At 41.3% G+C, this 12,690-nt stretch overlaps 1 protein-coding gene across 19 annotated transcripts in view; it reads right to left on the bottom strand.

Moving 5' to 3' along the window:
• SYNE1 (spectrin repeat containing nuclear envelope protein 1) overlaps positions 1-12,690 on the bottom strand; it is a 575,028-nt gene that overhangs the window by 338,485 nt on the left and 223,853 nt on the right. For 18 of the 19 annotated variants that reach the window (XM_053292895.1, XM_053292839.1, XM_053292877.1 and 15 more), the window contains 7 exons: positions 10,214-10,372; positions 8,038-8,220; positions 7,517-7,618; positions 4,491-4,694; positions 1,899-2,106; positions 1,270-1,382; positions 501-706 (listed from right to left, as the gene is read on the bottom strand). In XM_053292895.1, coding sequence (XP_053148870.1) covers positions 501-706; positions 1,270-1,382; positions 1,899-2,106; positions 4,491-4,694; positions 7,517-7,618; positions 8,038-8,220; positions 10,214-10,372 — 1,175 coding nt within the window. The remainder of the gene's footprint in view (positions 1-500; positions 707-1,269; positions 1,383-1,898; positions 2,107-4,490; positions 4,695-7,516; positions 7,619-8,037; positions 8,221-10,213; positions 10,373-12,690) is intronic. The other variant, XM_053292832.1, reaches the window with a different exon arrangement.

Genomic DNA, 12,690 nt, shown 5'->3' on the forward strand with positions numbered 1-12,690 from the left:
CAGCGATATAGGAAAGATGCTGAAAGGCATCACTTCACACTGCGAGGGAGATGGCAATGGTAAACCCCTCCTGTATTCTACCAAAGACAACCACAGGGCTCTGTGGTCACCATGACAGAACACTTTAATTACATATCAATTATTTCACAGTACTGAATGATACTTCTATTGAACTATTTTGCTTCTGTTGAACCATTTCTCTTTTTCTTCTTCTTGGTAGCTAAGCAGGTGTTTTGCAAAAGGTCCCAGATACAATCCCTGACATCTCCAGTAAAAAGGATTTTATGCAGCATTGCTTGGAGAAACGTTTACTTGACATCTTGAAAAGCTGTTGCTAGCCAGACAGTTCTGGGCTAGATGGACCCATGATCTTAATTCTGTTTAAGGCAGCTATTGTTAACCACCCAGAGATGAAAGTTTGGGGCGGTGTACAAATTTGAATAATAAATTTGAATTTGAATAATAAATATGTGTATTTATATGCATTTGAAACAACCTACCTGCCCAGCTCTGCAACACATTCTTCCAGAGCTTGTTTATCTTTCAAGCATTGTTTCAGGAATCCCTCAAAGTCCTGATGAGCTTTGGCTATCTGTTCCTGGACAGAACCCACAGATGATTTGGGTAGATAAGAACACAAATGTTCTCCTTCCTCAGAGGCTGCCTTGAGTTTTTTCCACCCATCGCCAACAGAGTCCAACACCTTCTGAGTGAAAGAAACATGAAATTAACATGAATAAAAGAAGAGGGGGAGGAAAATTGAAATAATGCCTAATGTCCCTTTTCACTAAATGTTTTAAAAAGTAAAAGCTAATATACACATGCAGAGTTCCTGTGAGTGTGCCATTTTATGTGGCAGGTGGGGGTGGGGGGGGGATGGAACATTTGACTGTTTCCCCATTTAAAAAAGCTCCATGAGTATAGAAAGCCAGTTCATCAGGGAAAACACTTTCTGATTTGCAAGTAACCTTCCTTACCGTACTCCATCTTGGTAAGTTAAAGATTGGAGGGTAGTGGAGGAGAATCTTCTAGCCTCAACCCTGTGGCATCACTGGGTGCACAAGGGTTCCTGAGGACCGTTAACAGTTCACAATGGGTCCAAATTAAAATGTGAATTAATTTCATATATTTGGAGAACATTCCCCAAATGAAGTCAATTTAAATGGTTCATTTTGAATATGGGGAGGGGTATGTCTGGATAGAAATGGAAGACACATACTAGGATGCATAAGACTAAAAATAACCTTTCTTAGTTTTTGATAACCATACCTGCAATTCATGGAGTTTTGCTTCTATGGCTTTATTGTCCCCAGATGTAACACTCAAATCTTTTACAGCAGTCTTCAGATTAGAATACCAATTTTGGAATTCACACATAGACACTTTTTTTAAAGAGAGAGAGAATACAAAAATGCTGGTTTCAATATTCTGTTCAGAGAGAATGCAACAAGACTATGCAGTCTAAATCATTTAATGGCTGCCACCACTGAATTATATACTGTAACCACCAACATTAAAGTAACAACATAGATTTTAATTGACTAACGGGAGATTAGGTCACGATCCATCATTGTCTATGGTAAAACACTTCAGAGTTGTTTAAAAAAAAAGGATGCCTGTAATACAGCAGTGGACTTGACTAGAATGAGAAAGCAGCAAGCACATTTGAGTGCTTGAATACTGAGTACATTAAGATAGTTTGTGCAAAAGCCAGCTACTTGGGAAAGGTCAGTAAAACAAGCTTTTAGCAACAGGAGTTTTATGGAAGCCTATGCACAAAGATACATTACTGGTGTCAATGGAAATTTCACCAACCCTGGCTGGCACAATCATCTTAGGCAGTTTCATACATTCATGTGGTCTAAATGGTTCATATATTAACAATCATTAGGACTTACAGAAGAAGTGTTTTTCCAGGGACTCCTGCATGGAAGCCTGTATTTTCAAACTTATCTGGTTGACAGCTTCATACTTCTTTATCAGTGAGGTGACAGTGCCCCCAAGAGTCTCCAACCCCATGGATGGATATTTGCGACAGAGGCTGTTGAGGGTTTCCTGTGTAGAATCAAAGTTGTTCTGCTGTTGCTGAAGCTCCTTCTGAATTTTCTGAAGGACAAATTTGTGACATTAAGTACAAAACTCCCCTCCCCCAAATTTAGTGTGAACACTTACGTACCAGCTCTTTTTTTACATCATGCCAGTAGCTGTCCTATTAGAGTTCCTAGCTCATAACCTCAGTTGTAAAAAAAGTTACGTATCTTCACTACTAAATGTACACATCATTGTTCCAAAATTCTACACACTCTTTTTCACGTACTGACAACTAGTAAATGACCATGAATTGAAGCTTCTAGAAATCTTTCTGCAACCCCATTTACATTTCAGATAGCGTGGACTTGAAAGTAGCTCCAATTAATGTTATTGTTAACCGCCCAGAGATGAAGGTTTGGGGCAGTGTACAAATTTGACAAATAAACAATTAATTGCCCTTAACCAACTTCCACGATCCTCTCAACTATAGGGTTACACCATGCTCAAGATAGTAGGAAATCCTACACTCTGTATCATGAACATTATCTTGTAATGTTGGGCAAGTTCCCCTCAGATATGGCCCAAAAATTCTAAGTACTTTAAGATAATTTTGGGGAGAGGGGGGAACTGGCTCCATTCATCCTGAATCTAAATTGGCATCATGTTGATTGCACTATATTAAATTGGTTTGAAAACCTCATCTGTAAGTTGTATTTTGCACTGAAAACCCAGCCATCTGGGAGAGAGCCTTTGTGTGTGCGGGTGGGGGTGTCACAGAAACTGAAATGAAGGTGTCTGTTTATGCTACAGACTACCTGGGCTCTCAAGGCTTGATTAAGCAAGTGCTGAGGCTGCACAGCTCATTTTCTTCCAAGGTTCAGAAGTGTCACTGGGCTTGACCACTGATCCCCAGAACTTTAAAGATCTGTTTTGAGGGCATTTGTTTAGGACTTCTTTAGCAATGCCCATGCTTCCGGCTCAAGTCCAGGATTTGGACTAAATACAGATTTAAGCTAAAAAGCATTCTTGGTGCATGTGCAGGGATTTGCTTGATATTCCAAGCTGCAAAAAACCCTGTCAGATCTGCAGTGTTTGCCCTGTATTTGAGGCAAGCTCTATGAGCTGCCAAGATTTAGATTTCTAAAATACAAAACTGCACGTTTAATACCATTACACACTAACATATAGTAGGGATGTGCGAGCTGGTTCGCATTGAGGTGGCCCGGTTCGAGCGGGTCTGAGTTTAAACCGGACCATCCCAGGTTCTTAGAACCGGCTCAGGGTATACCTGTACATAAGAACAGCCCTGCTGGCTCAGGCCCAAGGACTATCAAGTCTAGCATACTGTTTCACACAATGGCCCACCAGATGCCTCTGGGAAGCCCACAAGCAAGAGGTGAGGGCATGCCCTCTCTCCTGCTGTTGCTCCCCTGCAACTGGTATTCAGAGGCATCCTGCCTCTGAGGCTGGAGGTGGCCTATAGTCACTTGATAGACCATTGATGGGCTAAAGTAGCCATTGATAGACCTAAAGAGGAATTCAGCTAGGATTCCCCTTTACAAGTAAATTGGATTTCCTAGCCTAAGAAGGTGGGAGTGGTGAAAGGGGAATCCTTTACCTTTTGTTTCCTGATGGTGGGGACTGTGGCGATGGCTCCTCCAACCCCTCTGTCAGCCTCCCAAATGATAGGCCTGGCCGCAGCCAGCCCAGCTTGTCATTTAGGAGACAGGTGGGGTTGGAGGAGCCCCTGCCACTACCTCCGATGTTGCCTTCGCCTCTGCAGCCATCCCCACTGGCAGGAAACTAAAGGTTCCCTTTTCGCCACCCGCACCTTCTTAGGCTAGGGAATGCCCTTTACTTTTAAAGGGAAACTAAAGCAGAATTCCCCTTTACAAGTATAGCCACTCACCCACCCCCGAGCTGGCCCACAAGCCAGCTCGATGGCCAAACCGGACCAGACCTAGTTCAGTATTGGCTTAAATTTGAGCCTGGAGTTAAATTTGAGTCTGGATTTGAGCTGAACCAGCAAAACCGGTTCCATGCAGATGCCTAACATACAGTCATAAACAGCAGATATGTGCTCCTATGTGGCTGAAACAAGCATCATATGAGCTATAAATCTGCTTGAGCATCCAAAAGTGATGGAATTGTGATGGAGCAGTACAACTCAAGCTCTGTTCAGGCATTCTGTAGTCATGCACAGTGTACTTAGTTATTACAGAAACTGGAAATCCCTGCCCACAACACTAATATACTTTGTAGTCATGCCCCCTGCCAATGCTGACCATGAGTACTATGTTTGTTTGCAGAGATAAATGCAGTACCCAAGAAGAGAGCCTCCCTGACTAAAAATACTGTGGGGTCCACTGGTCAGTGATGGTCAATGGGCGTGACTTCCATGTGGAAGAGTGAAAATGAACATGAAGTTCAAAATCTTATATTGTTATTATAACACCCACCTTTACTGTACTTAAACCAGAGGGATCCTGGCTATGAGTACAGTCTAAAAGTGATTCTTCCTTTTTGGTAAGCCAGTCTTCCATCTGATCAATGAAGTCCTGCAATTGCTTCTTTTGAGCATTGAAATCTTTAAGTGTTTCTTTTCCTATTTCACACATGTCTTTGGCATGAACCAGTTTTTTCCTTAAATCAGCTTCTAAAAACTTGGGGGAGAAACCAAATACAAATGCATTAAGATGAACTTCCCTGTTACTATTATACTAAAACTGAAAATAATACTAAAAGGTTACACCCACAGAATTATAAAATGGACAGGCATATGAGAGAAACCTCTGGTTGTATGTTTGTGTGTGTGTGTGTGTGTGTGTGTGTGTATAAAATAGAAAAAACACTGCCTGACATCCTAACAAAACACTGATGCTTTTGAAAAGTTTCAGACTGTTGCTGTTCTAGTGATGGTGTATATGAGGGGGAATTTCAGCAACTTCCCCTTCCCCTGGAAGCCCTCTGTGTCAGCCAGAAATGTGTCCCTGAGGGCTGTGAAACTCACAAGAGCATATTTTTTGGTGCTTCCTGGGGAAGGCGAGATTGTCAAAATTTGCTCCCATTACTGAGCCAGCAATGTAGTTGAGTTAGCTGAACTTTTCAGACGTACCAGTGCTTCTCCTGTTGCACTGGTGCTTCATTAGTCAGTAAGTCAGTCACCACATGTATAGGAAAATGAAGAGGCTCTCTAACCTTGGGGCCTGGGGGGCCTCCCACCATGAGCCCCTGCCACCGCGAACCTTCCTCCCTGATATTCTAGTCGCTCAAGTGAGCAGGCCCCCTACCCATGGTGGCGGCAGATGGTGCGGGAACGGCCGCTGAGCCTGACCGTCCAGCTCAGCGGCCTCTGAGAACTGCGAGGAGCTCAGGTGCACTTTTGCGCAGTTAGAATACAGTGTTGCAAGCCTGTGATGTCATGGGCTTGGAACACTGTATTCTAATGGAGTTACACTGGCTGATGGAGTTACACTGGCTGCCTATAGGTTTCTGGGCAAAATACAAAGTGCTAGTTATAACTTATAAAGCCCTAAATGGCTTAGGCCCTGGGTATTTGAGAGAACGTCTTCTTCACTATGAGCCACACCGTCCACTGCGCTCGTCTCTGGAGGTCCGTCTCCAGTTGCCGCCAGTTTGTCTGGTGACCACATGGAGACGGACCTTCTCGGTTGCTGCCCCGGGACTATGGAATGCGCTCCCTATTGAGATACGACCCTCCCCATATCTGAAAAAATTTTAAAAATATTTTAAAACCCATCTTTTTATTCAGGCCCTTTCAGCTTCTTAATGTATAGGTTTTAATTCTGTGATTGATTTTTAAATTGCTAGTTTTTAATTGTTAGTTTTTAATTGTTTTCATGTGTTTTTATATGTGTTTTAACTGTTTTATCATTGTGAACTGCCCAGAGACACGTGTGTGGGGTGGTATAAAAGTGTAATTAATTAATTAATTAATTAATTAATTAATGCACAGGCGCACTGGAGTGCATCGCAGTTTTCAGAGGCCTTTGAGCCAGACAGTCAGATTCAGTGGCCGTTCCCATTCTGCCCACCACCGCCATGGGCAGCGGGAGGTCTGCTCACCTCACCCCCCACATGTGTGAGGCTGCGCACATGGGTGGCTGGAATATTGGGGAGAAGCGCTCACAGCGGAGGTGGAGAGGAGGGCTCGTGGCAGTGGGGGGCCTCATGGCAGCAGCAGTCTGGGCGCCCAGTTTGCCTAGGTCCACCACTGGGAAAATGGCATAAATAAACAAAAATTGGCCTCTAGCTTGAAGCAAAGTAACATTGAGATACATGTTCAGCAACGTGGTTTAATACTTTCTGGGTTGGACCACTACAGGCTACAAGCAGGAGAGGGCATTTCTGAATATACCCCTATAACAAAAAACCAGCTTATCAGGGATGAAAGTTCTAATTTAACCTTTCTCTGATAAGCAAATTTTCTATAGGCAGGAATGTATTTTTATATGAGAGAGTATATGTGACTCCCCTTTCCCCAGTCTGAAGTGGAGTAATAATGTTACTCAATTATTATACTGAAGTATAATCTCGAACGCTTCTGCATAATTTCACTGAAAATGTAGCTTCAATCTTAGAAGTATCCACATTATCTTTGTACAGAGAATTTAAGCAGATGTTCATAAGGTGTTCTAGTTAACACTGTGTAACATTAGCTGCTCTTAAAATAGGTTGTCACTAGTGCTGGCCTGACAATTTTCTTAATTGAACTTTCAGTTGAATTTTGTAGTGTTACTGGCTAAAAGTGTTTGAGCTGTTCTCATGAGCAGGCAAAACCAGGCTAGCAAAGCCAAGCCCAGTCTTGCCCGTGGGTGAGAACCAGAAGGATCGTGCCTGATCCCAGCGGTGTCTCGGCGGGCAAACCCGCCAAGCCACCCACCCTCTTAAACAGGGTTAAGGGAGTGAGCGCTCTCTTAACACCATTTTTCTGATCATCTACCAGCCACAGCCAGAGTTGGGAGAATCCCCATAATGCACCACACATTTGCATGGTGCATTGTGGGAGTTCCAGGGGGATGGGGCGATGCCGCCTGGCACCCTGACCCTCCACACTGCCAGAGAAGGCAGCTACAAATCTGGGCGCGCAATCTCCATGCCTAGGCCAACAAAGTAGATCATCTGCGGGGGAGGTAAACTTTTTGAGGTTTCCTCCCCTGCTCTATGTGTTGGTTAGCACTTTCCCACTTTTCACATTTCTTTACTACTGCTGCCTGTGTTTTGTGGAGGAAGCAACAGCCATGCTGTTCTTAGCAGCCAGCACTTGGCAGTCATTTTTTTCCTCAGATAATGCAGCTTGGTTCCTCTGTTTTGGGGTATAATCTTGTAACTGAAACAGTGAAAAAGATGTTGAGCTTTGGATTCAAACCAAATTTTGTAAATGCCTGAATCTAAAACAGTGTGAGGATACTTTCTTTTCCTTTCTCCCTCAACTCAATAAAGTATAGGTTAAAGTATATCTTACCTGAATATCTGTGGGAAGTTCTTCTGCATTTAACAATTCTTTAAGCTCAGATACTTTTGAACTGATCTGCTCCAGATTTTGTTCTTTCTGCTTAACTTGAGACTATAAAAGAGAATATTAGAAAATGAGTTCAGTTTCCACCCCTCTGCTGCCAAGTATATTACTCCCATGTAAGTGGAATGGTTACCATTCATTCTAATGAGGAAAAGTAAAGTTCTCCACTTGGAACACTGTTGAGGTGAGTATAAAACTTGCCTTCCCACCCTGAAATGGGACTGGCCTTCACTAACTGGAATCCACAGGGGATTGCAAGATTGCTTTTTGTGCAGAGTGCAAAGAGATGTACACTCCCCAGGCATTCTTGCAGTATACAGGAGAGGCTTTCTGTCCATACACACTAAACTCATCATAATGAAGGGATTTTGCTACTACACAAGATCTCCATCTTTCTCAAACCTCCTTATATTTTCAATTCAGAAGAGAATACTGTGTATTTATTGTATGTTAATATATTATGGCACCTGAAATTCTTCCAGGAAGGCCTCAGTTCCCTGGCTGAGGGTCAGGTTGTTTATGATATCATTCAGCTGTGAGATGGAGTTATTGCACCACCCATCAATATCATCACCGATTCCTAGCACATCTTCCCACAGTGACACACTGACACTCAGCCTATCTATGCTGTCTTCAAGCTTCTCTGAAACCTGTTATGCAATGGAAGAAAACAGTTAGGACTATCTTAGAAACCTCAGACAATTAATCATATGAGTTTTAGTCAATTAATTAAATAAATTTGCATATACTGTAATGGCTGATATCCAGAATTAGGAATGTGCAAGCCGGCTCACACTTGAACTGGCCTGGCTCGAGGGCTCACCCTCATAAGAACAACCCTGCTGGATCAGGCCCAAGGCCTACCAGACACCTCTGGGAAGCCCACAAGCAATAGATCAGGGCATGCTCTCTCTCCTTGGGTTGCTCCCCTACACCTGGTATTCAGAGGCATTTTGCCTCTGGGCTGGAGGTGGCCTACAGCCAACAGACTAGTAGCCATTGATAGATCTGTCCTCCATGAATTTATCTAAGTCCCTTTTAAAGCCATCTAAGCTGGTGGCCATCACCACCTCCCATGGCAGAGAATTCCATAGATTTATTAAGCGCTGTGTGAAAAAGTACTTCAATTTCTCGGTCTGAAGTTGAGCCGAACCCGCCGGGCTGGTCTGGGGCTAGATCTGGCCATGCGGAATACAACTGGACATATATGGTGGCCTCCAAAATGGCCACTGCCACCACAGAGAGGCCCGTAACAGGCCAGAAATGGGCCAAAATGACTGGGGGAGGCCAGCAGGGGGAGTGGACATCATGAGACACACACCCCAGATGCAACAGCACCCCCTGGAGCCTGGCAATCGCAGTAAGCTCACCATTTTTTTCTTTTATTTTTTTTCATCCCCCCCACTCGAAACGGGCCCAAACCGGTTTGGACTACAGCCAGATCAGATCCTGCTCTAGTGTGTACAGGAGCAGACAGTTCGATCCGAGTCTGGTTCCATTCAAACTGAACCGGGTTTTCCGTTTTTTTGCACACCCCTATCCAGAAGAACACAGCATTCATGCTGCTAACACTGTGCTGGTGCTAGTGAAGAAGGGCTTTTTAATTACCCTTTCACTCTGAAGCTCACTGTACCTGCTGAAAATATGCCCTCGGGGTTTTTGTGTGTGTCTACCACTAAACAATAGCACCCCAGCCCTAACTCATTATTTCGTCTTTCGAGATCTGCAAAGGGTTAAAAGTAACAAGCCAAGCTGTCTGGGCAAGATTTAGGGTCTGGATATTAGCTGTTGTTCCAATCAGCAATGCTTCATTCTTCTCTCACACTCCTTCCACAGTCTGTATTATTGTCTGGTCTATCTTGTCCATCTAAAAGCAAAGGCAACAACTGGAGAGTGATGACACTATGAACTGTTACTTGAGTATCAAAAGGGCACATATCCATCTTTTTATTTTGTTTTATACGCTGCCTACACCAAGAATTCAAAAGGATGGCAAGATCTTTATATAAAATATTTGGGTCCATGGCTCTTAAAAGGTACAAGGGACTAAGGAAACTAAAGAGAATGTTAAAATATTAATTAAATATGCACATATATACATCAGCAGGTGGAAACTTAGACAATTTTCAATATCAGACACAACTGCAGTGTTTTGCTTGCTTTGCTTTCTGTGTTCATTATTACACATACTTTCCCAAATTACATTAAAAATATATTCACAATTATTTTACATTTTATATGCAGTATAGTGCACTGGACAAAGTACTGGATTTAGATGATAGAAACCTGGGCTATGAACTCATCAGATGACATTGGTCATTAACTATTTCTCAGCCAAATCTACCTCACAAAGTTCTTGTGAGGATAAAATGAGAAAACTCCATATATGCTACCTTATGCTTCTTGAATAAATGGCGGTGTGCAAGTGTATTAATGATTTTTTTTAAAACCTACCTTGGCACAGACTTTTAAAAATGTAACCTAATTCTGATTATATATGTCCCACCGTTCCAAGGATTAGATAATACCCTGCAGATTCACCTCCTTAGAAAAGCTACTTCAAAACTTGAGTGTGGTTCCTCATTAACAGCCCTTGTTCTATTCAGCTTTTCAAATCCCTTTTCTATTAAACATAGTGCTTACATCTAGCCATTTGTCCACAGTACCGTCCATATCAGTTTTCACTAGTATGGGATCACAGTTTTTAATCTTTTTCATCTCTACCAGCAAGTGTTTTCCTTTATTAGTGAAGGCATCAAGCTCTTTCTGTCCATCATTCAGCTCGTTCCTGGCTGTTTCATGCTGCAAACAGAAAGATGTGTTACACATAGCTGAAAACAGATCCTCTCTGCCTACTTACTTCTAGGACCTTAATTTTAAGACGAACATATGATTTCTGTTTCCCAGAGTGACTAATTTGAACCCTATTGATTTCAGTAATTGTCTCTCAGTCAGGATCAATATATAGATCATAGAATAGAGTAGATATATAGATAATATATAGTAACTTTATACCATAAAGTTACATACACATACTTTCATAATTAACTTTGTACTTAGGGTAATGGCTTGGGTCCAAGATAACACTTTCTTCTTCATGAAACATACTGCCAGGGTTGATAAAAATTGATTGTTTTTTAAAAATAAATTTAGAAATAATAATTTTTAAAAATTTAAATTGGATTTCAATTTTTAAAAAAAACATAAAAATAACATAGGTCAAAGGTATCATCATGAATATTAATCATATTCATATAATTATATAATTTGTAATTATATTCTATGAACATGTTAAGCGCAATATAAGGGGATGAGAGATAACAGACCTGATCAATCCTATTCTGCAGGTGTTGAACATGCAACACATACACACAGTCAAGTCTCCCCCCACCTCACCCCAAAGGTGGTAAATAAATGAATAAAGGATTGTGGGGGATGGAGTAGACCTTAGTGATGAAGAGTCTGGATATAAATGCAAGGGATAGGGGAGGAGAATAGAAAGTAAAAACAAAAGTGAACAAAACATATTCATGCAATCCTGAGGAGATGTTTTTGGAGAGTATCCTCTATTGTAGAAGGGAAATGCCTATCACTGCTGCAGGCTGTAAAAGAAACCCCATTTAGGAAATGCAAACAATGCAACAGATGAAACAGCATTTTGAGAAGTGTGAACCTTCTAAAACTGAAACCTATATGTATCCCTGAATATGTATTAAGGTTATATTAGAGAACAAGACTGTACTTTTATTAGAAAATAATTAAATAGAAACTTCCTGACTGGTGATTTAAATAATTAAAATTGAGTCCTTCTGTAAAGCAATTTACATTATTATTTAAATCATGATTTAAATTGATTTGATTTAAATCAACTCAACCCTGCCAAACACCAATTAAGATCATTTGAGGAGGTCCAGTTGCAGTTGCCACCAGTTCAGTTGGTGGCCACTCAAAACTGGGGCTTTTCTATGGTGTATTCATTCATTCATTCATTCATTCACTTTCTATACCGCCCTTCCAAAAATGGCTCAGGGCAGTTTACACAGAGAAATAATAAATAAATAAGATGGATCTCTGTCCCCAAAGGGCTCACAATCTAAAAAGAAACAAGATAGACACCAGCAACAGTCACTGGAGGTACTGTGCTGGGGGTGGAGAGGGCCAGTTACTCTACCCTGCTAAATAAAAAGAATCACCATGTTAAAAGGTGCCTCTTTTGCCAAGTTAGCATGGTAGACCCAGCACTTTAGAATGTGCTTCCTAACAAAATCAGAGCCTTTCCTTCTCTGGATGATTTTATGAAGGACCCGAAGACATACCTGTTTAGTCAGACTCTTAAGTGTATAGTTTTAAAGTTCTAAATTTTAGAGTTTTCATCCATATTTTAAACTGTTTTAATTGTGTTAATGTTTTAATTGTTGTGTTTTTAGATTGTGTCTTGCCCAGGGACATGTGTCTGGGATGGTATAAAAATGTGTTAACTAAAATAAAATAAATAAATAATGTGGATATGTTTAATAAGCCTATGCATGATTATACAGGATCCGATCTGATATGATCCAATACAATAAGTATTGGAATAGGATTTTGGGACCCTTGCAAATATTTGATATGGTATGGTTACTGGATTTCCGGTGGGAAAAAATCTTCATAGACATAGATCAGAAAACAGGAAAAAAGAAAAAAAAATAGAAATTGGGAATGGCTGGGAAGAGATCACTGATTCAGAATGACAGGACTCTGTGTGTTGAATTTTAAGTAAATTGGTCCATGTGTTGATATTTAATGTTTTTGTTTTCATTTGATAAGATGTGCTTGTGCAAGAATACCTTTTTGGCTAGTGGTGGTCTTGCACCATTTTGTTAAATCAAATGCCCAGCCACTTCCAATTTCCATTTCCCCTCTCTCTTTCCCCATAGACATCTATGTGATCCCCGTTCAAGTTTTTAGTGATAATGGTTTGGCAAGGTGTTCTTGTGCAAAAACACAATTTTGTCAAACCAGAAACACCTTTTAAAACCTTTTTTTAAAAAAAGCTTCAGGGAACAATAATCCCAGCTGCTGCTATTTGAGAGGAAAGGCTGTTCCCTGCTATGGAATATGGGCAAATGCACGGGCAGCCA

This window comes from Hemicordylus capensis, chromosome 1 (genome assembly GCF_027244095.1).
Source record: "Hemicordylus capensis ecotype Gifberg chromosome 1, rHemCap1.1.pri, whole genome shotgun sequence".
NCBI classification, from domain to species: Eukaryota; Metazoa; Chordata; class Lepidosauria; order Squamata; family Cordylidae; genus Hemicordylus; species Hemicordylus capensis.